Below are 27,765 nucleotides of genomic sequence, written 5' to 3'. Positions count from 1 at the left end.
GATACCAAATTGCCATGGGAAAGAAAGGTATGAGTTAAAGAAACGAGCAAGTTAATGTTTATAGTACTTTTGAGGAGCTTTTAATGTTGCATCCTTGACTCATTTATTATATAATGTCTGTGTTTTTTTGATCATAGAAAGGGAAATATAATGCCAATACCCTGGTGGACTTCCAGTATTTCATTATTCTATGAATCTTACTCCTTCTCCTAGACAAAATCTATACCAGTTATCAATGAAGAAGAAAACACCTGGACAGTCAGAAACAGCTCTGCATGATTCTACATCATCATCTTTAAAACCTTTCAGATTCTCCAAATCAGCAGATGTGCTATGGAACAAAGATGAGAAAACTAGTCGTATGTATTACCTACTAGCACCATCCTGCACTGTTGGGGTCAATGTTCAGCTACAGTATGTCCAGTTTAAATTAACCAAATGAGTAATCCAGTTAACTTTAGCCAGTAATTCCAAATACTTAACCAATGCAGATGAATATTACCTGGTTAAGTTAACTGATTAACTTATCTGGTTAACCTTTGGCTGGCTATGGGGCTCATTTTCAAAAGAGAAAAATGTCTAAAAACTGGCATAAAGCAGCATTTGGATGTTTTTCTCACAAAAATGTCCAAATCATTATTTTCAAAACCTATTTTTCCGACGTTTTTCTATGTCTGCATTGCATCCAAATGTCAAGGGGGTGTATTGGGGGCATGTTAAGGGTGGGATTTGGGTGTTCCTAAGATTTAGATGTTTTTTCAGCCATAATGGAAAAAAACTAAACTAAAACTAAGACATTTTGAGCTAGACCTGTTTTTATAACGAATAAGGCACAAAAAGGTTAGGAACACAAAAGGGATGACCCCCCTCCTCCAGTACCTCCCCAGTGGTCACTGACCCCCCTCCAACCCCACCCCCCAAAAAACGTGAATAAAAATATGACTTACCAGCCTCTATGACAGCTTCAGATGTTACAGCCAGGTCTATTAGAGCAGCAAGCAGTCCCTGGAGTAGTGTAGTGGGTGGTGTAGTACACTATGGAGTGGGGGGCTCGGGTCCTATCTCCATCTACCTGTCACACTTGTGGTGGAAACTGTAACCCCTCCCAAAGTCACCAAAACCCTACTGTACACACATATAGGTGCCCCATTCACCCATAAGGGCTATCATAATGGTGTACAGAGGGGGACAGTAGGTTTTAGGTGGGTTTTGGAGGGCAAAGGGGACAAGATAAGGAAGCAAAGGTGAGATTTGTACCTGGGAGCATTTTTATAAAGTGCACAGAAGTGCCCCCTAGGGTGCTCCATTGCTCTCCTGGGATGTCTGGGGAATCAGTCTGCTAAAAATGGTGGCTCCTCCTGCATCCCAATGGTTGATTTTCTATGTTTTACACTTATTTGTTTTGTTATTTCAAAAATGGACCAAAAAAACAAAACGTCCAAAGCACAAAACCTTGTTCAAAACAGGGTTTTTTTGTTTTTGTTAAAAGAGAGACATTTTTCTTTTTTTTAAATGACCTTCTTTCCTATTCGGATTTTGGACGTTTTTATCAAAACGTCCAAAGTCGGACTTAGATGTCTTATCGAAAATACCCCTCCACATTTCCTATGATATAGAAACCACACAAACATGAAGGAACAAAGCCACAACTACGAAATGTCACAGGGAAACACAAAGCAGTGGGTTCTTTGTATTCAGGTATAAACATTGCCTTTAGTTCTGAAGAGTGCATTGATTGCCTCTTGTTCTAAGAGGCTACACATCTACAGACTCCTGACACAGGCAGAAGCGCTGAAGCACGGCACCGTGTCAAGTCTTAGTGCTACCATAAACTCTTTGTATTGGACTCAAGGTTCCTGTTTTTTTGTTGTTGGAAGAGCCATTAGACACCTTACTCTTTGTGTTTCTTTATATTTCCTATCATACATAATATAGTAACATAGTAGATGATGACAGATAAAGACCTGAATGATTTATCCAGCCTGCCCAACAATCATATTCATTATCAGTTCATAATTAAAAACCAGCAATGAATGTGGTATAAAATCCGTATATTTGATCCCAATATTTCTTTGTCATTTTCTACTGGAATTGCTGTCAATGCCCAATTCAATCCATCCTGATCTGTCTTGACATATTCGAAACATAGACCATAGACGTTTGCTCAGCACTGGCCTTAATTTCTCATAGCTGGAGTTGCCTTCTAACAACCACTCAGTGCAGTAGCGAGGGCTAATGGCACCTGGGACGGGTCGCCGCTGCTGCGCACCCCCCCCCCCCCCCGGGTGCAGCACAGCGTGACACCCCCCCTGCGGCGCACCCCCCCCGGAGCACAACCCCCCCCCCCCCCCCGGACCGCATTCTTACCTGCGGGAGGGCCTATCCGCCCTGAGTGCACGTCACTCGGAGCTGCGTCGGCCCCGCTGGTTCCCTGCTCTCTCTGCCCCGGAACAGGAAGTAACCTGTTCCAGGGCAGAGAGAGCAGGGAACCAGCGGGGCCAGCACCCCCCCCAAGCGCGTGCACCCGGGGCGGACCGCCCCTCCCGCTCCCCCCTTCCTACGCCACTGCAACCACTCCTGTCCATCATAACACATCAGCATCAATGAGGTCAATTGTTTTGTTATTCTACCATCCTCTTTCTATTTAGGGACCCTCAGTCTTTATCCCACACCTTTTTGAATTGCTTCACTGTTTCTGACTCCACTATTTCCCTCAGGTGGGTATTCCAGGCATCAACCACCCTCTCTATGAAAAATTATTTCCTATGTTAGTACACAACCTCAATTCATATCCTCTAGTTTTATCACTTCCCCATCTCTGGAAAAGATTGGTTTGTATAGTAATACCTTTCAAGTATTTAAAGATCTATATAAGACTCATTTTTGGTAAATCACGATTCGAAAGCGCAACACCACTCCGTGAAAGACTCCACTGGCTCCCTATCAAAGAACGAATAAACTTCAAAGTCCACACACTGATCCACAAGATCCTCCACGGAGAATCTCCAAGTTACATGACCAATCTGATCGACCTTCCAGCCAGGAACGGGTCCAAACCTTCTCGAACATATCTCAATCTTCACCTTCCCAATTGCAAAGGTCTCAAATACAAAACCTACTACGAATCCAACTTCTCCGTTATAGGCAGCCAACTCTGGAACGCCATACCAAGATCCATCTGAACAACCAACGAACACCTACCCTTCCGAAAGCTGTTGAAAACTTACTTCTTCAAACAAGCCTATCCAAATGACCCGACTTAATTTACGAACCTAATCCAAACCACTAATATTACCCATAACTCAATCCTCCCTCCCATGACTCTTCCTCTTATCCTACTCTATTCAACTGTGTTATCTCTGTGATACTTTGTAACCCATACATTGTAAGCCGCACTGAACCTGCTATCGAGCGGGAAAGAGTGGGATATAAATGCTACAAATAAATAATAAATAAATATGATATCTCCCTTATCTCTCCTTTCCTCTAGAGTATATATATTCAGGTCTTCGAATCTCTTCTCATACGTTAACTTTAGTGAGATATCATCAGTGTTCATTGCTGCTATCTGGTTAAAATAAGTACATAAGTATTGCCATACTGGGAAAGACCAAAGGTCCATCAAGCCCAGCATCCTGTTTCCAACAGTGGCCAATCCAGATCACAAATACCCAGCAAGATCTCAAAAATGTACAAAACATTTTATACTGCTTATCCCAGAAATACTGGATTTTCCTCAAGTCCATTTAATAACGGTCTATGGACTTTTCCTTTAGGAAGCCGTCCAAACCTTTTTAAAAATCTGCTAAGCTAACCACCTTTACCATATTCTCTGGCAACGAATTCCAGAGTTTAATTACACGTTGAGTGAAGAAAATCTTTCTCCGATTCGTTTTAAATTTACTACATTGTAGCTTCATCGCATGCCCCTTAGTCCTAGTATTTTTGGAAAGCGTGAACAGACGCTTCACATCTACCCATTCAACTCCACTCATTATTTTATAGACCTCTATCATATCTCCCCTCAGCCGCCTTCTCTCCAAGCTGAAGAGCCCTAGCCGTTTTAGCCTTTCCTCATAGGGTTGTCGTCCCATCCCCTTTATCATTTTCGTCACCCTTCTCTGCACCTTTTCTAATTCCACTATAACTTTTTTGAGATGCGGCGACCAGAATTGAACACAATATTCGAGGTGCGGTCGCACCATGGTGCGATACAAAGGCATTATAACGTTCTCATTTTTGTTTTCCATTCCTTTCCTAATAATGCCTAATATTCTATTTGCTTTCTTAGCCGCAGCAGCACACTGAGCAGAAGGTTTCAACGTATCATCAACGAAGACATATAGATCCCTTTCTTGGTCCGTGACTCCTAACGTGGAACCTTGCATGACATGCATCACTTTGCACTTGCTCACATTAAACGTCATCTGCCATTTAGACGCCCAGTCTCCCAGTCTCATTCTCAACTCATTCCCTTCCTCTTTTTAACAAGATAACTTTTAGTGCCAGAAATAAATGAACAAATCTTCGGACCAGTTTTAAAAGTCACAATTTGGGCAATTCATAATGTTACCTGGGAAGGTCATATGAATATTAGCCTTGAAATACCCATTTCCCTGCCCTTAACCATGCCCCTTTTTGCCTGCATGCATTAAAAGTTAGGCACAGTGCATTACAGAATACAGATAGGGAGTTGTGTGTGCAAATTCTAATTATTGCCAATTAGTGCTCATTATTGCTTGTTAAGTGCTGTTAACAACACTGATTAGCTTGTTAAGCCAATTAAGTTATACGCGTTGTTACAGAATACGCTTGGATTTTGAAATGGAACGCTAGGCGTGCTATATTGAATCCAGGGATCTATGTGTGAGAGTCACTCTGTTGGTAAAATCTAGCACTGTGTGGCTAAAGTATTTTGGTAAAGCAGATCAATAATAATAAAAAGAGAAGTGGTTTATTGAACAATTACCCGACGTGGCCACATTTTGCCCATAGGCCTGCATCAGGATTAAAACTAAAAAGTGCGTAAACACAATATAACCTTAACAGTAATTATAATGCAGACATACAGCACTTCTCTTCAAACAGTGCTGAAGTTGGATAGCTTGAAGTGGTAGAGCCTAGGTTTTTTTTTTTTCCACTTTACAAAAGCAGTAGATCAATGATCCAAATTTGCTAAGTGAGGTGAGGGGAGAAGTCCTCCTTGGAGTTTGCTGAGTTTCTTTCCCATACTTCATTATCAGATGGTGGTGCCTGGGAACCCCCTAGCCTACTGCCTTACTGGCTGCTACATTTGGCAAAAATATTATTCCACTGGCCAGATTCAGGGCCAGATGCACTAAAATCCTCAGAAGAGCCATTCCCTTACCGATTCCATAGCGAATCAGTAGGGAACGGCTATGCATCAAGGAAAGGGAATGCAAATGAGCTGCTTGTTGCAGCTCATTTGCATTCTCTATTCCATCGCTAAACAGTCGGCCAATCGGCAGGTCGAGCATGCGCAGAGCAGCAAAGCGTTATGCTGGCTGCTCTGCACATGCCAAATACACCTCCTGTGCCACCCAAAGACGCCGTGCCACTCACCCCCTCCAAGGCCTGCTGCAGGCTCCTTTTTGGACATCATTCAACCCCGCAATAATAAAAACATCCTTTTTGGACGTGCTTCACTCAGCTGAGAGACCCGGAAGTCTCTGAGCCAATCACAGCACGTTTAGCTGTGCTAAACGCGTTGTGATTGGCTCAGAGACTTCCGGGTCTCTCAGCTGAGTGAAGGGTGGCCAAGAAGGACATTTTTATTATTGTGTGGGGGGGGGGGGGGGGGGGGCGCCCAAAATGGACGTCTTGTCTGAAGCGGAGCTTAATAAAACTTAAGGGTAGGTTTTGGGTTTTTTTTTTTATAGTGAAGACCGTCCATAAAGGGCGCACTTGGGCATTTTTTCGGGTGAAGACCGCCCATAATGGACGTCCATGATGAGCACTTGGCCGTTCCCCCCCCCCCCCCTGATTTTTTTTGTTACATTTTATGAAGTTTTCAATCCTGCGCAGCCCCAACGAGAGGTACAGACCTCTCGCTAGATTTTCCAGCGTTAAGGCAATTGGAACATGTTAGTGCATCTCATTACAATAGGGTTTCTACATGATTTGCTCATCTACATTCCGTTTTCGTTAGCTGCTACCTTCGGAAAAGGGCCTTTAGTGCATGTCAGGGTAATCTACTTGCTTGTTAATGGCTCGTTAAAGGCTCGTTAAGTTTAGTGCATCTGGCCCTCAGTTGTGATCAGGAAAAATAAGGAGGGATGGAGGGCAGAAAGATGAGCTTTGTGGGCCTTAGTTTAGGGATCCCTCTTGAAAATTGTTTGAAATGCCTTGTACCTCTGTTTTTCATAACTGTTTATGATAAAACCCTCTCTTTGTCTCATTCAACAGCACCTGCTGGACACAGTGCGCTCCCACACAGGCCTGCTTCTGTACCTGCCTTTCTTAACCGTGACATACAAAGAGCAGGTCAAACTAAGGTCTACGTCAATACCTTATTCAAACATTCTAAGAAGGGCATCAATGAAAAAAAGTACAAGAAAAGGGAGAAAACTACAAAGGATAGCCGCTATAATACGGTGATCTCCAGGTACCTTACTCTGGGTTTATCCATCTCAAAAAGATTTTCCTGTTTCTAATTTAGTTCATCATATGGGTAGCAAAAGTGAGGGTCCAAAAGCACACAAGAAGAAACAGCACATGAAAGAAGCACACATGGGCCTTCAAGAATGAAACAATCGAGAGTCCTTTAATAAAAAGACCTGACATGGGCCGTGTTTTGGCATTTCTACACCTGCATCAGGAGTCAATAGGAGTAAATTCTCTCGAAAGAAATACAAAGGTATCACTGCTTTTCAGACACAGAGAAAAACAACTGATAGCACTCCTACAATAGTCTGTTTCAACACAGGAAATCAGTGTAGTGGGAATATAATCATTAGTAAAACCACGTCTTCAACCGTGGTAATGTGACCCCTGACGCAGGCATCGAAACGCCAAAACACGGCCCGTGTTGGGACTTTTTATTAAAGGACTCTCTATTGTTCCGCTCTTGAAGGACCATTTGTGCTTCTTTCTTGTGCATAGATCATTATATGGTATTTCTATCATTATTCTTTTGCGGTAGGGGATTTACCTGTCTGAACTGGCTGTCTGAATATTGTCCATGCTCAAGGCAGTTAAATGCACTTACTTTTAAGTGGATCAAGCGACATTCCTGGGCCTTGATGTTTTGGGAAGGATTGGTAAACAAAGCACATAGACTGTACTTTCAAACCACTGTGTGTTATTTGCCATATAAATTGAATTCATACCAAAAGCAGATACAAAGGCCCATGGGTAACTTAGCACCAAAGGCAATTTTCACTTTCCCTTTGAAAATTAAGTAAAGGTTCCATATGTATGTACAAAGTACCCACAGACTTTAGGCACACAATTTGGAAATTATTTTTATTTATTTATTTATTGCATTTGTATCCCACATTTTCCCACCTATTTGCAGGCTCAATGTGGCTTACAGAGTTTGGTTATGACATAATCATTCCATGATATCAGATACAATTAGTAAAGTACCAAGACTTAGGTGAGGGAAGAGAGAAGGAATGTGTTAGGCAAGATATAGGTGGACTGTAGTGGTTGGGTGAGTTGGTGAGGTAGTTTGTAGGGCTATGGATTCTCTTTGTAGGCCTTGTTGAATAGATGTGTCTTCAGAGATTTGCGGAAATTAGTTATTTCATCGATAGCTTTCAGGGCTGTAGGTAGTGCGTTCCACAGCTGCGTGCTTGTGTAAGAGAAGGTGGTGGCGTGTATCAGCTTGTATTTTAGTCCTTTACAGCTGGGGAAGTGCAAATTGAGAAATTTGCGGGATGATCTCATCAGTGGCGTTCCTAGCGTCGACGACACCCGGGGCGGATCGCCGATGCGCCCCCCCCCCCAGGGTGAAGCGTGCCCCCCCCTGGCGAAATGATACCCCCCCCACCGGGTGCATGCCACTAGGGGGGGGGGGGGGTGCTGCGGCACGCGCCTGTCGGCTGCGAGTTCAAATCGCTACGCTAAATTCTCTCGTTCGCTGCAGCTCCCTCCCTCTGCCCCGGAACAGGAAGTAACGTGTTCCGGGGCAGAGGGAGGGAGCTGCAGCGAACGAGAGAATTTAGCATAGCAATTTGAAGTCGCAGCCGACAGGCGCATGCCACAGCACCCCCCAGCGGCGTGCACCCGGGGCGGACCGCCCCCCCCCCCCCCCCCCCCCCCCTTGGTACGCCACTGGATCTCATTATCCCATTAGGATCTGCAAATTTTCTTCCTAATTTATGTAACAAGGTAAGGGGAAGCTCACTCAGTTAAATGTACAATCCTCAATAGACCACAGTAGAGTGAGGTAAACTCAGTAAGGGTGAAACACCTTAACAAGGATAAACAAGGGAAAAGACCTCAGAAAGCTGTGGTCACCAGCTCAATAGCCGGTTATAAGCAAGAATCAAAATCATCCAAACCACAGTACACAGCTTTAATCATTGGTCATAAAAACCCCTGATCCAACCTGGTGTATAATAACTGATTTTTAAATTTTCATGTTGCTCTTGTGAAAAAGTATTAATGAGGCAATAGCTTTCCACAGCAATTCTAAAATTCTGGTAACTCAAAATTGAACTTAGCTTTTCTTGATTTTACTTGAAAGTCCCTGCAGCAAGTATCTAAACACAATAGACCCGTTTCACCTTATGGCTTCTTCAGGGGATAGTGGATACCAGGACCCTCTTGAAAAATAGTAGTTGATCAAACACTGGCAGTTAAACTGCTGGAAAGCAAAAACCACTCATTACAAAATTACACAAAACAAAACAGTGCCACCCATACAGAAACACACAGTCAATCAGTACAAAGAACTCATTCCCTAGACCTTGATGGACGCTGCAAAGCTTACGGGCTGTGAAAGGAGCCAGCGAAAAATGGCAATTCTATAACAAGAGATGCCAACGCATTAGCAAAAGGTGTCCAATCAAAATCAAGGCAGCCCTAGCATGGAGCTGTCAAACAATGCAAAAAATTACAAAAAAATACTAGGCTGGAGATTTTTGGCCGGTCTTGGTTTTGAATTTGTATTCCAAACCATTGTGAGACTTTTAGTGCCTTTTCCTGCCCATTGAAATCAGTGCTGTAAATCCTATAATACACCAGGATAGGGTGGTCAGAAATCCAGGACTGACCTACAATCTCGAGCCTGGAGAACTGGGTAACTTGACATCTCTGAGAGAGGAGCCATTTAGGAATATGCCAGCACCATGGACTTCCTAGTATGTTTGGGAGGTAATGCCTGCTCCAGGAAAGAAGGAAGTTCTCCAGGAAAGAAGGAAGTTCTGGCATGCATCTGGAATCCGCTAGGAACTAGAGATGCGGAGAAAGGCACTGGGTTTGAACATGCAGGCTCCTCTGCGAACATGTTGTATTCTCTATCTAGATAACGCCAATGGTCGCTGTGTTATATATATTCATTGCCTAAAGCAACAGCACTGAGAGCAGATTCCCCCTCCTCTCTCCATTCTCTTCTGCATGACTGAAACTTGAGAACCTGAAACTTCAGACAAATGAAACCGAGCTCATTATTAATATCACTGAAGTGATTGCACATTCACTGAGAAAAATACTTCCAGGCAGTTTCTAGCACAGGACCAGTTTCCCTGCCTGAAAAATCAGCTCCCTGCTTACTGCCAGAGCTGCTTTCTTACACAAATAACTTAGAATAATTACATAGAGAAGTAAACAGTTATTGAAATTCTGACTATGTTAAAGGCCATCTGTCTAACACACAGAAAGACTACTGAAAGCAGCAATCTGGCCACAGTATTAGAACAGCCAGGTAGGGAAGAATACTCTAACCAGCTTATTTTCGAAAGAGAAAGACGCCCATATTTCGACCCAAATCGGGAGATGGGCGTCCGTTTCCCGTGGGCGCCCAAATCGGAATAATCAAAACCCAATTTTTGGCGTCCTCAACTGCAGTCCATCACAGAGACGAACAAAGATCACGGGGGCGTGTTGGAGGCGTGGCGAAGGCGGGACTGGGGCGTGGTTATCAGCTGAGGAGAGATGGGCATCTTTAGCTGATAATCGAAACAAGAAGGGCGTTTTTGACGAGAAGTTGGTCCGTTTTATTTGGACCCTTTTTTTCAGGTCCAAGTCCCAAGACATGTGCCCCAACTGACCAGATGACCACCGGAGGGAATCGGGGATCACCTCCCCTGACTCCCCCAGAGGTCACTAACCCCCTCCCACCAAAAAAAACTCACTTTACAAACTTTTTTTCCCAACCTGTATGCCAGCCTCAAATGCCGTACCCACCTCCATGACAGCAGAATGTGTTCTATCCTCTGACAGCCTTTACCTGGTTCTGATGTGGGTCTCAGGTGAGTGTGACACCTTTTCTGTTAAGGGCACTGCAGAGTCACATCAGCAATTATTTTCTACTGTGGGAAACAACGCATGCAAACTTTGGAATTAGTGCCGGGTGCCCACGCTACCTTGAAGGTAGTGCCAATTTGCCGCATGCTACCCGCGTGTTAGCTCTACCACTTCTTAGTTAAAGGACCCCCTAAGAGATCTGAACAGGACTTATGGCAGAAAAATAGCTTTTTAATGTACTGTAACTTTGTGATCATTTTTCTTTTTCAGTGCTATTGGAAACATGAAAATAGCTGAGGTTAATCCAGCTGGTCTTTGTGTGAGGCTGTTGAACACTTCTGAGAAGGAAGAGGACATTGGAGATTATATTCTCCAGCAGAATGTCGGAGGCCATCCAGTGACCAAATACAGATTTCCACCTAAGATCAGAGTGAAAGCACAGGCCACTGTCACAGTGAGTTAAAACTATTTGTGATACTTTGGTAAAAGAAATTCAGTATTACTGTAGCTTGCACTGCTATTTTGTAGCAGAATTTTTTACATGTGGAGGGGCATAATCAAACGGGGCGCCCAAGTTTTCCTGAGGGCGTCCTCACAGGACGTCCCCGCGAAGGGGCAGGGAAACCCATATTATCAAAACAAGGTGGGCATCCATCTTTTGTTTCGATAATATGGCCGGGGACCCCCAAATCTCCACATTTAGGTCGACCTTAGAGATGGTTGTCCGTAGACATGGGCGTCCCCGATTTTCGGCGATAATGGAAACCGGCGACACCCATCTCAGAAACGACCAAATGCAAGCCCTTTGGTCGTGGGAGGAGCCAGCATTCGTAGTGCACTGGTCCCCCTGACATGCCAGGACACCAACTGGGCACCCTAGGGGGCACTGCAGTGGACTTCAGAAAAAGCTCCCAGGTGCATAGCTCCCTTACTTTGTGTGCTGAGCCCCCCAAAACCGACTCCCCACAACTGTACACCACTACCATAGCCCTTAGGGATGAAGGGGGGCACCTAGATGTGGGTACAGTGGGTTTCTGGTGGGTTTTGGAGGGCTCACATTTACCACTACAAGTTTAATAGATAGGAGGGGGGTGGGCCTGGGTCTGCCTGCCTGAAGTGCACTGCACCCACTAAAACTGCTCCAGGGACCTGTATACTGCTGTCATGGAGCTGGGTATGATATTTGAGGCTGGCATAGAGGCTGGAAAAATATTTAAATTTTTTTTTTTAGGGTGGGAGGAGGTTAGTGACCACTGGGGGAGTAGGGGAAGGTCATCGTCGATTCCCTCCGGTGGTCATCTGGTCATTTAGGGCACATTTTTATGGCTTGGTTGTAAAAAAAAAAAAAAGGACCAAGTAAAGTCGGCCAAGTGTTCGTCAGGGACGCCCTTCTTTTTTCCATTATCAGCCGAGGATGCCCATGTGTTAAGCATGCCCCAGTCCCGCCTTCACTACTCTTGCGACACGCCCCCGTGAACTTTGGTCATCCCCGTGACGGAAAGCAGTTGAGGGCGCCCAAAATTGACTTTCGATTATGCCGATTTGGGTGACCCTGGAAGAAGGATGCCCACCTCCCGATGCATGTCGAAAGATGGGCACCCTTCTCTTTCAAAAATGAGCCCAATTGTCCTTCCTATTCATTAGCACCGTCCCTTCTCTTTTACACTTGACTCTTGTGAATTATTTCTTCTTTTCATTTAGAATATCAATGATATGCTTTGATGTCTCCATGCATACCTCCTACCCACCCCCATCCTCCCACCCTGTCAGACTGTCATAGTAATGCTTGAATGTTTTCACTGATATACACTGTCAGCTAGCACATTTGCTTATTTCCGATCTGACGAAGAAGGGCAACCTTCGAAAGCTAATCAAGAAATGTATTAAGTTATGTCCAATAAAAAAGGTATCATCTTATTTTCTTTTCCATGTTTTATTTTGTTTGATTTCTATTGATAACCTCAAAAGTGGACTAACACGGCTACCACACTCCTCTTCTTTTCATTTAGAAATTTTGCCTAAGCATTTCATCTGAATAATATTGAAGAAAACACAGTATGATCCAAATCGTTCAAATCCTACTCATGTTTTGCACATACTTACGGTTGCCTTCTAATTAAAACAAAATCATAGACTGAGCCAGATATATGACGGTTTATGTTATTATTCATTCTTCAAATTCATGTCAAGTTCATTCTACAGGTTTGATTGTGTGATTAGTATATTAGCTCTCAGGGACCAATTCACGTTTAGGACTACGGTAGATTCAGTAAATAGCGCTCATAAAATGGCACCAAAAAAAATCATTGTGGAGCACTATTCTCTGACAAGTGCTCTGAGTTACACGTCTTTTATAGAATGGCTCTTAGAGCTGTTTTCCATGCCAAACTTTGGGCACAATGATTTACACGAACTGAAATCTGGTGTAAATTCTGGAGCATAATTTAGGTGCATATCCCCAGTATTGAGTAATACTGCACACATCTTGAGTGAGTGCCCCTGACCTGCCTCTGACCCTCCTATGGCCACACCCGCTTTTGAGTGGCATGCTATAAATGTTAAGCACAGATCTTCAAAGAATAGTGCTTAGCAAGATGTGAAGACAAATCCAAATTGTTGCCGATTAATGCTAATAATTGATTGTTAGCACTTAATTATTGGTGCTAAATGGCTTGTTAGCCAATTTAGTTGCGTGCATATGTCAGGATAGTGTGCTATTTTGGACACTCAAATTTGCACTCTATTTATAGAATCCGGGATATAGTCTAGTTTGAAGTGCTGATTACATCTGTGCAATGTTATGCAAAATTGTGATTATATGATTGGAGGCTCAGTTGATGGGCTTGTGTTTTTATGAGGGCAATCTTATAACAGGCCCCTAGGATATCAAGGCACATAGGCGCATATGTTGTGACAGTTTTATGAAAGGTAATATACGCACCTATGTGAATTTATAAAATTATCTCTGATGTAATTTCCATTGATAGAGGAAGGGCCTTGGTGGGGTTGACAAGGGGCAGCCTGTTTTCAGCATTGCCTCTGCTGCCGATCTGCATGTGTTGGGAGGACAAGGGGTGGATAGAATGAGGACAAACCCACACACAGATGAGGGGGTGATGGAGAGATGCCGGATGTGTGGGAGGGAGACAGAAGGAAACCTGGAGCAAAGGAGAAGGGGAAGATGTGAATCTGGGGAAGGTGGAGGGGAAGCAGAGGGAAGAGAGAGAGAGACAGAGAAGGGGGGAAGAGTGGGAGAAAGGCTAGACCTAGAGGTGGAAGGTATGGGGAGAGATGCTTGAAATGGAAGAGGAAACAGACAGAAGAGATAGAGACCTGGAGTAAAGGAGAAGAGAGGGGAAAGATACTGGACATGGGGAGATGGAGGGGAGAGATAGATACTCTAGAGGCTGGACCAGGGAAGAGAGAGGATGAGTGACACTAGACCCATAGAGAGAGGGAGAAAGATATTCTAGACCACAGGCATGGAAGGATAAGGATTGGGGGTGCACAAGGAAGGAAGAGGAGGGCGGAGAAGATGAACATGGGAAGGGACAGGGAGACAGAAAAGAGATGCTAGGCACTGAGGGAGCATAGGGACTGAGACACAGAGGGTGATGCTGGACACAAGGGGAGGGATAGGGACTAGGGACACACAGGGGGTGGATGCTGGATACAGTAAGATAAGGTACAATGAGGAGAGATGATGAATAGGGAGGAAGGATAATGACACTGAGAGCAGATTCTGAACATGGGAGGAGACAAGGACATAGAGGGGAAATGCTGGACAAGATGGATAGGGGTGGATTTTCTTAATTTTCATCCCAGGGTTAAGAAAAACCAGAGAAAAGCAGAAGAGACACTGGGACCAAAGCAATGCTCAGACAAGAATGAAATAAAAAAAAAAGAATTCTGAATTTATAAGTTGTAATATATCAGCTATCGGAAATGTGCATTTCACTTTCTACTGCTATTATTATGACAGGTTTTGTATATAGGTCTGGAATGTGTTTGCTTGTACCAGCGTGTTTCTTTACTGGAACTCTGAAGAGATTCCTCCCCCACATCCCATCACCCATCCTCACTACCTTAGGCGAGATGGTGTTACAGGGGCTCATCTTAATTTTTCTACCCAGGGCCTATTCAGTCCTAGCTACACCACTGCTTGAATGAATGAGAAATCAAAGGAGTGTTCATGGACTATTTCTTCTACTGGCAACTGATCACATCTTAATAGTGCATGAGGTATGCCCAGGGCTTTTTTTGGGGGGGTACTTGGAGGTACTGAATACCGGCACTTTTTCCATTGTCTGCTAAAATTGACCCATGGACCCCAAGTTTTAATGAAAGAGCTCAGGCTCTACACAACAAATCTGCCTTGTCATAGATTCTGTGACTGATTGCAGGGGGCCTGGCTATTGTGGGGTGGGTCCCTCAGTGATCACCCCACCCCTGAAGGGTGGCCTAGCATTTGAGTACCGGCAACGTTTTTACTAGAAATAACACACTGGGTGTGCCCCACATAAAACTTTTGGCAAAAAAAGAAAGTGCAAAAAAGATGTAAATAGAAAGAAACCATCCTATTTTGTAAGTTTCTGCCTCTAGCTCATAGGATGTATTCCAAAACATGCCAATTTTCCAGTGTTGAGGAATTATACATGCTATTTTGGGAGCCAAAGCTGAATACCCCCACCACACATATAATTGTCCATCTTCTCACGTACTTGATCTTCCAATAATAAATCATGGTTGATTAATAAAGCCCTCAGATATTCAGTTCTAATAGTAGAATGAAGATAACCTCTCTTTAAATTGTGCCATCAGAATTTTAGATTGGTCTTTAAACTCCTCGACAAAAGAATATATCTATCTGACCCTCAAAAATTACACAATGTGCAATGCCTTTTTCAGATGGTGTGGATGATCACTATCAGATCTATGATTATTGTGTTCCATATTTTTCCTAAAATCAGTAGCCCTTATAAAATAGGCATAAAATAGGTGCTTCTTAAAGATTTTTACATAGATATCTTATTATGAAATTACCCCCTACAAGGGCAATTTCCAAAAGTTATTTACCCAGATAAATGATCTATTTAAACTTTGCCCACCCTCTCCATAGGTAAAACTACTCACTACTAGTTCTTTGAGCTTCTGTGGTTCTTGGGCGCTATCATTCTGCTTTGTTTCTAGCTGCTATTTGCCACCCGCAAGAAGCTGCCATCTTAGGGGACCAACTAGTAGTAAAGCCAAATCTTATTGTTTCCAGTGGGCTGTAAATTTATTAATGTCAGTGGAACCCCACCTGAGATTCTTATGTGTTCACTATCCAGAAGCAGGCTTGGATCACTAAGTTAAAGCTAACAAAAAATGGTCAGACTAGTGGTCAGCAGAGATCGTAAGATCATCTCTGAAGGAAAATGTTTCTACTGAAACTCTAAGGATGTCATTTGACTATGGGTGTGTACAGTGTTGTGCTGGTAAATTTTTAACAACAGGCTCTCTCCCTGGTCCACCTCTGCACCCCCTCCCCAAATTACAGAGCTGGCTATACCCGGGGAGAGAGCCTGGGGCGGGGGGCAATGCATTACTCTCTCCAGGAAAATTTTTTTTTTAATGTTCCAAGGCTCCAATCTAATTCATGTGGGATAAAATGCCATAAATAAGTAAATAAATAGATAGAACCTCTGCACGTTGAGCACCTGATTCCCATAACATGATGTCTGTTTTAGAAGCCCTTTACCAAGAGAAAAAAAAATCTCTGCACCAATAACAGGGTTAGGTGTCCCTATAACCAGCCCCTCCAAATGACACACTGATTACGATTTATAACAAATTACTACTCTATCAATGAAAAGTTATTTTCTTATTATACTTCCTCCGTGTACATCCCTATACACAAGACGGCAGCATTTTTAAGAATTTAACTTTTTTTTTTTTACAGTATCCTCCCCTCCCCACTCCACCTCACCTACCTATTACAGACCTCCAACCCAATCCCCAGAGCCGAAGGGTCCCACTCCCAGCGCATACCTGAAGGCAGCGTCCCTGGTGGTCTAGTGGATTCTTCGGGGCAGGAAAGATCCCCAGTCTTTCCTGCCCGCTGCCGGCGCTGACACTCCTCCTGCTGCATCTTCTTTAAAATGGCTGCCGAGACTTACAAGGGTGGCCTCACAAGACATCTCCTTCCTCTTTCTTCCCTCCCGTCCAGCCATATGCATCTCCTTCCTCTCTCTTCCCTCTCATCTATCCATGTCCAGCTTTTTTCCGCTCCTCCCCTCCATGATCCATGTCCAGCATTTCTCCTCTCTCCTCCCCTCCATCCATGTTCATCTCACTTCCTCTCTCTTCCCTCCCCTCCATCCGTGTCCAGAATTTCTCCTCTCTCCCCTAAATCCATGTGCATCTCCTCCTCTGTCTTCTCTCCCCTTCATTCATGTCCAACCTTTCTACTTCCTCTGTCTTGCCTCCCTCCCCTCCATCCATGTCCAACATTTCTCCTCTCTGCCTTCCCCTTCTTCCGTGTGCATCTTCTTCCTCTGTCTTTCCTTCCCTCCAAAATTTCTCCTCTCTTCCCTTCCCTCCACTCCATCTATGTTCAGCATTTCTCCTCTCTCCCCTCCATCCATGTGCATCTCCTTCCTGTCTTCTCTCTCCTCCATCCAGGTTCAGCATTTCTCCTGCCCTCCCCTCCATCCATCCATGTCCAGCAACTTTCCTCTCTCCCCTGTCCTCCCCTCCCATCCATGTCCAGCGATTCTCCTCTCTCCTCTGCCCTCTTCTCCCATCTATGTCCAGCGATTCTCCTCTCTCCCCTGCCCTCTTCTCCCATCCATGTCCAGCGATTCTCCTCTCTCCCCTGCCTTCTTCTCCCATCCATGTCCAGTGATTCTCCACTGCCCTCCACTAACATAAGTACATAAGCACTGCCACGCTGGGAAAAGACCAAAGGTCCATCAAGCCCAGCACTCTGTCTCCGACAGCGGCCAATCCAGGCCCCAAGAACCTGGCAAAAACCATCCATATCCAGCCATTTCTCCTCTCTCCCCTCCCCTCCATGTCCAGCAATTCTCCTTTACCCCCTCTCCTCCCCTCCCATCCATGCGCAGTGACTCACCCCAGCCTCCATCCCCCCCTTTTCAGCCCCCGAGATGAGTTCCAGTTCCAACCCCCCAGCGCCAGCTCACCTGCCCACCCTCAGCTCTCCTATAGCCCTCCTTTCCTTCCTGGCGCTGCCCTGCCTTTAAATATTTTATTTTACCTCGAGTTGCAGTGCCAACACTGAAAGCAGCAGGCTCAGCTCGCCTCCAGCTTTCCCTTCCCTTCCCTCTCAGTGTCCCACCCTTGCGGCAGGGGCGTAGCTGCTACGGGGCCACGGGGGCCTGGGCCCCCATAGATTTGGCCCTGGACCCCCCTGCTGGCGACGCTCTCAACCCCCCCCCCCCCCCCGCCACCAACCCACTGCCTGCTACCTTTGCTGGTGGGGGACCCCAACCCCCGCCAGCCGAAGTCTTCTTCCTTCGTTTGGTTTCTCAGTCTGACGTCCTGCACTCACAGAAACAGAACGAAGCCTTGTACGTGCAGGACGTCAGACTGAGAAACCAAACGAAGGAAGAAGACTTTGGCTGGCGGGGGTTGGGGTCCCCCGCTAGCAAAGGTAGGCGATGGCGGGCGGGGGGGTTGAGAGAGTCGTCGGGGGGGGTCAAAAAGTTTTTGGAGGTGTCGGCAATGGCAGCGGGGGGGGGGGCGGCGGCAGCGCCATTGCCGACACCTACAAAAATTTTTGACCCCCCCCCCCCCCGACCTCAACTCTTGACCCCCCCGCCCGCTGTCGCCTACCTTTGCTAGCGGGGGACCGTGTATTAGAAAAAGAGGAAAAAACACCAAACGTCAGCCGGCGTGGCTAAACGGTAAGGTAAAGGAAGCTATTAGAGCCAAAAAAACAATCCTTCAGAAAATGGAGAAGGGAACCGACGGTAGACAATAAGATAAAGCATAAGGAATGTCAAGCCAAATGCAAAAAAGAGATAAGGAGGGCTAAGGAGGACTTTGAAAAAAAGTTAGCGATAGAAGTGAAAGCACATAGCAAAAATTTTTTTAGGTATATTAAAAGCAGAAAGCCGGCTAAAGAATCGGTAGGGCCGCTGGACAACGGTGGTGTTAAAGGGGCGATCAGGGAAGACAAAGCTGTAGCGGAGAAATTAAATGAATTCTTTGCTTCGGTCTTCACCGAGGAGGATTTGGGAGGGATACCGGTGCCGGAAAAGGTATTTGAAGCGGACAAGTCAGAAAGACTAAATGATTTCTCTGTAAACTTGGAGGACGTAATGGGGCAGTTCTGCAAACTAAAAAGTAGTAAATCGCCGGGTCCGGATGGTATTCATCCCAGAGTATTAATAGAGCTGAAAAATGAACTTGTGGAGCTGCTGTTAGTAATATGCAATTTATCCCTAAAATCAGGTGTGGTACCGGAAGATTGGAGGGTGACCAATGTAACGCCGATTTTTAAAAAGGGTTCCAGAGGAGATCCGGGAAATTATAGACTGGTGAGTCTGACGTCGGTGCCGGGAAAAATGGTAGAGGCTATTATTAAGAATAAAATTATGGAGCACGTACAAAAGCATGGGCTGCTGAGACAAAGTCAGCACGGATTTAGTGAAGGGAAGTCTTGCCTCACAAATCTACTGCATTTTTTCGAGGGGGTGAACAAGCATATGAACAAAGGGGAGCCGGTGGATATTGTATATCTAGATTTTCAGAAGGCGTTTGACAAAGTGCCTCATGAAAGACTCCAAAGGAAACTGGAGAGTCAGGGGATCGGAGGCAGTGTATTATTATGGATTAAGAGCTGGTTAAAAGACAGGAAGCGGAGAGTAGGGTTGAATGGTCAGTATTCTCGATGGAGAAGGGTAGTTAGTGGGGTCCCTCAGGGGTCTGTGCTGGGACCGCTGCTTTTTAACATATTTATAAATGACCTTGAGATGGGAGTAACTAGTGAGGTAATTAAATTCGCAGATACCACAAAGTTATCCAGGGTTGTCTCGTCGCGGGAGGAGTGTGAAAGATTACAAGAGGACCTCGTGAGCCTGGGGGATTGAGCGTCCAAATGGCAGATGAAGTTCAACGTTGACAAGCGCAAAGTGATGCACGTGGGAAGGAGGAACCCGAATTACGGCTATGTCATACAAGGTTCCGCTTTAGGAGTTACGGACCGAGAAAGGGATCTGGGAGTCATCGTGGATAGAACGTTGAAATCTTCCGCTCAATGTGCTGCGGCGGCTAAGAAGGCGAACAGAATGTTGAGTATTATTAGAAAAGGGATGGAAAACAAGCATGAGGATGTTATAATGCCGTTATATCGCTGCATGGTGCGACCGCACCTGGAGTATTGTGTTCAGTTCTGGTCGCCTCATCTCAAAAAAGATATAAAGGAATTGGAGAAGGTGCAGAGAAGGGCGACGAAAATGATAAAAGGGATGGGACGACTACCTTATGAGGAGAGATTAAGACGGCTAGGACTCTTTAGCCTGGAGAAAAGGCGGCTGAGGGGTGATATGATAGAGGTCTACAAAATAATGAGTGGGGTAGAGCGGACAGATGTGAAGTGTTTGTTTACGCTTTCTAACAATAATAGAACTAGGGGACACAAGATGAAATTAGAATGTGGTAGGTTTAAAACAAATTGGAGAAAGTTTTTCTTTACTCAGCGTGTTGTTAGACTCTGGAACTCATTGCCGGAGAAGGTAGTGATGGCAGCTGGCCTTGCTGAGTTTAAAGGGGGTCTGGACAGATTCCTGAAGGAAAAGTCCATTGATCGTTGTTAAATTTTGGGTTTTTGCCAGGTTCTTGGGGCCTGGATTGGCCGCTGTCGGAGACAGAGTGCTGGGCTTGATGGACCTTTGGTCTTTTCCCAGCGTGGCAGGGCTTATGTACTTATGTACTTATGACCTGACTGAAGTCTGGCTATGCCCCTACCTCGCGGAAAAAGGAAATACATCAGAAGAGGGCAGGACACCAGTGCCGGCACCGCAACTCGAGATAAAATAAAATATTTAAAGGCAGGGTGGTGACAGGGCTATCGGGGAGCTGCGGGCGGGCAGGTGAGCCGGGCTGGGGTAGGCAGAGGAGAGGCAAGCCAGCTCGAACTCCCTCAACAACCGGCTCACAAGATGCCAAAAAATTTAACAACACAGGGTGTTGTCCTGGAACTTTATTTATGCTTATTTACCATGGAGTGTTGCTTTTGTGTTTACTTTTCTGTCTTATGTTCTGAAAAACCTTTAATAAAAATATGGGAAAAAAAATTTAACAACTGGCTCTTGCGAGCCTGTGTGAGCCGGCTCCAGCACACCACTGGGTGTGTAGCATTAATAAAGAAAACTTTTTTTCTCAAGAAGAAATTGCAAAAAGTCAGAAATATACTGGCACCTTCAACTTTTAAGCTTGGGCCCAATGCTTAATCCTAGACAAATAGATTATTGTAACATTACTTATCTAGGCTGTCCAAAATTCCTGATTAAAAAAAAAACCTTTATAGAATACAAAATACAGTATCCATATCAATATTTTCAGTACATGCAAATGAATCACTACTTTGTTAACAAAATTACACTGGCTACTGGTAGAGGCATGAATCAAGTTTAAATTCTGTGTGATGATTTTTCATATTTTATATGGGAATGCTCCATAGCCTACGGATCATCCAGGAATTCTTTATTGTTGCAATATACAAGTCCGAAGAATGTATGTTTGAAATCTGTATTATCTACTACGTTTTTAGCAGCCCAGTTTTGGAATATGCTGCCTGTTCAACCAAGAACTCTGACCAGCTATCGACTATTCAGAAAGTTATTAAAAAGTATTTTGTTTAAGAAATTTCTATCATGTTGATGTACAGTTTACTGTATTTTATAACTCTCCAAGAATTGTTTGGATATCATAATTCTGTAATCCGCATGGAATTTGGTGGTTATTGCGGACTATAAGAATAAATTGTATGTATCTTCATGTATAAACAGTGGTATTTACATACGTAAATGGCACACATGTGTAAATACCGATTTTACATTGCAGCTATTTACATGACATGTCTAAATGCCATGGGGTGCAAAGATTCTAGGGGACCAGGTTCTTGGCATGGTTTGGGCAGCCCTACATGTTCTGGGTGTGGTTTGAGTGGTCCTAAAAATATATATGTATTCCAAGTTTTGCAAAGGAATACACATACACAATGATATTTTATGGATCCCAATCATTGCGTTATATCAGGGTTCCACTGTATATTTTAAAGAATTTCCCCATTGCTACTTGTGCTTAACACTCTAGTATTTAAAATGTCCATAAAAGGGTACAAAAAAATTTCCTTTAGGAGTTTGGTTCATTAGTTGGCTGCTCTTATATATGGAATTTTGTGGAATACAGCTCATATACATATAAGTGCTTAAAGGTAAGGGTAGCAAATTCATCACCTGCACTTATAACTGACTATGCTTATATGTGTAAGATGTATGGAAGGTAATTTTACAAGAGCATATATGACAAGCATACGCACAAAAGTTACTCCTTGCGGGATGACCAGAGCATGTGTACTATTATGTGGCCTAAGTGTAGATGTGTTCTGGGATTGCTTTTGGGCAGAGTGCAAGCAGAGACATGATCACACTTGCTTTATAAATATGCACGTTCACAAGTACCTTACACTCAAACATTTATGCCTGCTTCCAAGCGATTTCTGCAGGATTTATGCTGGTACTGGGGTGGGGGGGGGGGGGGGGGGACTGTAAATGGTGCTACAAGATGCTGAAAAAACATCAGCGTTGCATATGAAATCTGGTTTAGAATATTGCTTAAGTTCGCATAGGCATGGCCATTTACACTGTGTCTATGGTTGATAAAAATGAAAGCACCTAAAAGCAGCAGTTTGGCACGTAAATGCAACTCTTAACGTGCAGGAATAGATGGAATACCCCTGATATGCTCATGCCCTTACCACATTAACACCCCCTTTGCAGTTGCGCGATATAGGCATGTAAGTCAGTGACATGCACAACTGCTAACTAGTGCAAATTAGTGCTTGTTAACACTGATTATTGGTGCTTCTCTCCAATTAACTAATTAAGTGCCACTTTATCACCAATTAGCTAATTATGTTATGTGCATAACTGGCCCTATTCTATAACTGAGCATATATTTTAGAAGCATATATACATGTAAATGGTACCATGTATACATATGGATGGCATACACATGCAAATAGTGATTTTATAAAGCAATTGTTTGTGCATATAGGGCTGGATTCAGTAAATAGCACTCAAAATTCAGCGCCAAAAAGATATCAACACTGAATGGTTTTCTATAATGGGCGTTCCAGGATGGGTGCCCTTTATAGAACAGTGCATAGCACCAGGATACATGAGCAATTACATCAGCTGAAACCAGGTGTAATTCCTGGCGTGCAAGCTGGATGTGGATCTGCACTATTCTATAACACGGCAGATCAGTAGTAGATGTACACAAGCTTTATTAATAAAATTGCATATAAAATATTGTCCGTGTGTTCCAACAATGGTAATCAACTGCACCAAGGTCAGAAAAAACCAGCACAGATCATACTGGTATAACTGAGGGACGACATCTATTAACAGTCATATGTCCTGTCATCACAGCCACCAGCTTGCATACATCTACTACTGATCTGCTTTGTTGTCGTCCACTTTGGAGTTTGCGGATCATTTGCCTTGCTGTTTCCTGGGACTATTCTATAACACTGCACACATTTTAAGGGAACACCCCTGACCCGCCTATGCCCCTTCCATCATTACGTCTCCTTTGCAGATCCGCGTGGAAACACTTAGGTGCTATTCTATAAATGAACGTGTGAGTTTTTGCGCGGATCTGCCATTTCAACTTGGAGCCTTGCATATGTTAGAACGCTTTTCTGGTAGCACATAATGTTTAGACACAAACTAAAGATATAAATCCAGGGGCACTGGTTCCAATTCTTTTTAACTCAACTTATAAATACAGAATCAGTTGTTCAAAAAGTAAGTCAAAGATTATCTCATATGAGATAATCTTTGACTTACTTTTTGAACAACTGATTCTGTATTTATAAGTTGAGCACATAATGTTTGGCATTATATATAGAATTCCCCCTGTACTGTACAACCCCCCCCCCCCCCCCACACACACACACACCAGATGCAGAGATTTCAAGTGAGCATGGCAGGGGCATGCTAGGGGTGCATAGGACATGGACCTTCCATTTTAAAAGTTTTACCCTCAATCCCCCAACACTCACCTCATGACAGATCACCCACTCCCCCAACAGCCCCCCCACCCCCAGATTTTACAGGGGGTTTCTAGTGGTGTAGCAGGGAACAGGAGTGATCCATAGTTGCTCCTATTTCATCAAGTGTTCAGTTTCAAAATGGCACCTCTGACCTCTAGAAATAGCCTGTGATACTATTATTAGGACTCAAGCTGCCAAATAAGGGTTGTTGGGAGGATGGGTAGGTCTGTCATAATGTTAGGGGGAGGGTTAGGGAGTTGGAAGCTATCATGATATCAGAGGTGATGCGTCTGTCATGGTGTCAAAGTGATGCTGGACTGTATCCTGGAAACCCCCACTGAGAACTCAAGACACTTTTTAATTTTTTTTAACACAGCTGCTCCTGGAAGTGCTGAGAAATACACATTTCATCAGACCCTACTGTAAAATATAGGGGGAACTGAGCACATCCTATCCTGGACATCTCCATTACCTTCTCCATATCCTATCTAAAGTAGGGCTTCTAGGTGCTTATGGGGCTCATTTTCAAAGCATTTAGACTTACAAAGTTCCATAGGTTGCTAAGGATACACCTCTGTGTATTTTTACAAATGAGTATCTTCTTGCCCTCTCAGTCTAGGTGATGTATTATAAAATTTCCTTATTCATGAAGCTGCTCTTTTTGTGCACATGTATTTTCCTAAAATGGTTGCTCCTGCTGCACATTAAAAAAAAAAGAATACACCTGTATTTCCCTGTGCCATACATATTCACGGAGCCTTTTGTAAAGTAGGCTGGAATTTGTGACCATCCCGTCTTACACATTCCATTTCTAACCAGCAAGCTCTATGCAAAATTGGGCTTTAAGTGTAAAGTGTGGCCACTAGCTGAGATCTCCATCTAGTTAAATCCAGTGACAGCCGACATAGACATTAAAAATTCTCATGCCAATGGATCAGAGAGTTACATTGATTGAAATCATCCAAAACAAGGACTTTATGGTGTACCTCAAGGTGATATTGAAAGAATATAACAATACTGACTTTTTTTTCTTGTATTGTTGCAGGTGTGGGCTGCCATAGCTAATATGTTTCATAGCCCTCCATCGGAATTTGTCTGGAAGGAGCAGAACGCATTTGGAGCTGGAACCGAATACACAACTATTCTGTGTAAACCAAATGGGCATGTTAGTATTCTGCTTCTTATATGTCATTTGCTAAATTTTGACAGAACCTTTTATTAGCTAAATAAGCCTCGAGCTAAATATAGCAGTAATAATATTTTCAGAATATCGTCAGCAATGTATTTTGGTAAGTAATAGACTAGTATCCTTACCATGTATCAAAGGCAAAATTCAATTTACAATCTGACACATTAAAATACATCTAATATAATAAAACGCACCCTCAACGTTCTGAAGCCACGTTCTGTGAAGCCGGAAACTTGAAGCCGGAAGCCTGAGTTCTGTGAAGTCGGAAACTTGAAGCCGGAAGCCTGAAGCCTTGAAGCCTGAAGCCTTGAAGCCATCTGACGTCACTCCCAGGCTGAGGCTGAAGGGTTCAGCCTGCCGTCTCTGCCCCGCCCTCGCGACAAAACAAACAAATCCGGAAGCGAAACGTCAGGGAAGGAGGCGGCGCTCCCGACGTCTACCCTTCCCTTCGCTGTGTTCCGCCTTCAAAACAAGGCGGAACACAGCGAAGGGAAAGCTAGACGTCGGGAGCGCCGCCTCCTTCCCTGACGCTTCGCTGCACGAACCGCCACGGAGGTAAAGTTAAAAAGAATAAAAAAAAAAAAAAGGATGCATGGATGCGAAGGGGGGGGGGGGCATGGATGCGAGGCAAGGATGCAAAGGGGGGGGGCATGGATGCGAAGGGGGGGGGGAGAAGAGGGCGGGCCAGGCTGGGACATGGGAGAGAGCGTAGCATGGATGCGAGGGGGGGGGGGAACATGGAAGGACGAGAGGGGACTTGCTGGAAAAGGATGAATGGAGGCGGCAGGGGACAGAGGAGCATGGATGGGCATGGATTGGGAGGGCAGGACTCAGGGAGAGAGGGAAATTGCTGGATAGGGAAAAATGGAGGGGACAGGTGACAGATGAGCATGGATGGCCATGGATTGCAAGGGCAGGACTCAGGGAGAGGGGAATTGCTGGATAGGGATGAATGGAGGGGACAGATGGGCATGGATGGATATGGATTGCAGAGCAGGCCTCAGGCAGAGAGGGGAAATGCTGGATAGGGAAAAAAGGAGGGACCAGGTGACAGAGGAGCATGGATGGGCATGGATTGGAAGGGCAGGACTCAGGGAGAGGGGAATTGCTGGATAGGGATGAATGGAGGGGACAGATGGGCATGGATGGATATGGATTGCAGAGCAGGCCTCAGGCAGAGAGGGGAAATGCTGGATAGGGAAAAATGGAGGGGCCAGGTGACAGATGAGCATGGATGGGCATGGATTGGAAGGGCAGGACTCAGGGAGAGGGGAATTGCTGGATAGGGATGAATGGAGGGGACAGATGGGCATGGATGGATATGGATTGCAGAGCAGGCCTCAGGCAGAGAGGGAAAATGCTGGATAGGGAAAAATGGAGGGGCCAGGTGACAGAGGAGCATGGATGGGCATGGATTGGAAGGGCAGGACTCAGGGAGAGGGGAATTGCTGGATAGGGATGAATGGAGGGGACAGATGGGCATGGATGGATATGGATTGCAGAGCAGGCCTCAGGCAGAGAGGGGAAATGCTGGATAGGGAAAAATGGAGGGGCCAGGTGACAGATGAGCATGGATGGGCATGGATTGGAAGGGCAGGACTCAGGGAGAGGGGAATTGCTGGATAGGGATGAATGGAGGGGACAGATGGGCATGGATGGATATGGATTGCAGAGCAGGCCTCAGGCAGAGAGGGGAAATGCAGGATAGGGATGAATGGAGGGGGCAGGTGACAGACAAACATGGATGGCCATGGATTGGAAGGGCAGGGCTCAGGGACAGAGGGGAATTGCTGGAAAAGGATGAATGGAGGGGGCAGGGGACAGATGGCCATGGATTGGGAGGGCACGGCTCACACTCTCTCTCTCTCATATACAATGTCTTTCTGACTCTCACTCTCACACACTCTGTCTCACACTGTATCACATTCACTCTCTATGTGCCACACAGTCACTCACACACTCGCTTGGTCTCATACACTCACTCAAACAGAGAATCTGTGTCTCACACACACTCTCTCTCTCGCCCACACACACACACTCTCACTCACACTGTGTCTCACATACACACTTGCACACACTCTCATTCTCGCACACACTCTCATTCTCACACACACACTCTCTCACAAACACACTCACACCCAGACTCACGCTCTCTCTCACACAATCACACTTTCACTCTGACTCTCAAACAGACACTCTCACATACACTCTCCCAAACATACACACTCCGAGGAAAACCTTGCTAGCGCCCGTTTCATTTGTGTCAGAAACGGGCCTTTTTTACTAGTAGCCAATAAAACAGAGGAAATCCAAAGCACAAAAAATGAAAGAAAACAATGAGCACAAGGAGCTTCCAAAACAAACAGCAGTTGCAGAAAAAGCCAATTCGCACAGTTGAAGTTTTTCCTTACTCTGTGCGAGTTGGATTTGTGTGCAACTGCTGTTTGTTTTTTGAAGAAATAAGAATAAGGACTGTGAGTCCTCTTCCACTATATATATGACCCCTGATGCAGGCATCTGCCGAATCATGGCCTGTGTCGGGTACTATATAAACAAACATTCCTTGACACATCCAATTCAGAAGACTCCTTGTGCTCGTTGTTTTCCTTACATTAAAATACATACAATACATACAAATTTATATTTTTGTAAAAGAAAGAACTGAGTGTCTGATTGGTGAAAGTTTATTTATAGATAGATAGATAGATAGATAGATATACAAAAAGTGTCTAATTGGTAGAAGTTTGTACCCTACAAGAACTACCAAGTGGGAGAATAGATGATGGTGTGTTAGAGTTTGAATAATTAGCCTAAAAGTGACCCATTCATTAAATCTAACTCTTGGAACCATGTT

At 44.6% G+C, this 27,765-nt stretch overlaps 1 protein-coding gene across 1 annotated transcript in view; it reads left to right on the top strand.

The window, feature by feature from the left end:
* Nucleotides 1–27,765, top strand: part of LMNTD1 (lamin tail domain containing 1) — a 440,913-nt gene that overhangs the window by 365,082 nt on the left and 48,066 nt on the right. Inside the window, exons 9-12 of the mRNA XM_030213683.1 lie at nt 214–359; nt 6,427–6,625; nt 10,705–10,888; nt 24,768–24,887. Of these exons, the coding sequence (XP_030069543.1) occupies nt 214–359; nt 6,427–6,625; nt 10,705–10,888; nt 24,768–24,887 (649 nt within the window). The remainder of the gene's footprint in view (nt 1–213; nt 360–6,426; nt 6,626–10,704; nt 10,889–24,767; nt 24,888–27,765) is intronic.

Source organism: Microcaecilia unicolor, chromosome 9, assembly GCF_901765095.1.
Source record: "Microcaecilia unicolor chromosome 9, aMicUni1.1, whole genome shotgun sequence".
Taxonomy (NCBI): Eukaryota; Metazoa; Chordata; class Amphibia; order Gymnophiona; family Siphonopidae; genus Microcaecilia; species Microcaecilia unicolor.
Note: the sequence above shows the minus strand (reverse complement) of the source record. Positions and strands in the feature narration are given on the sequence as shown.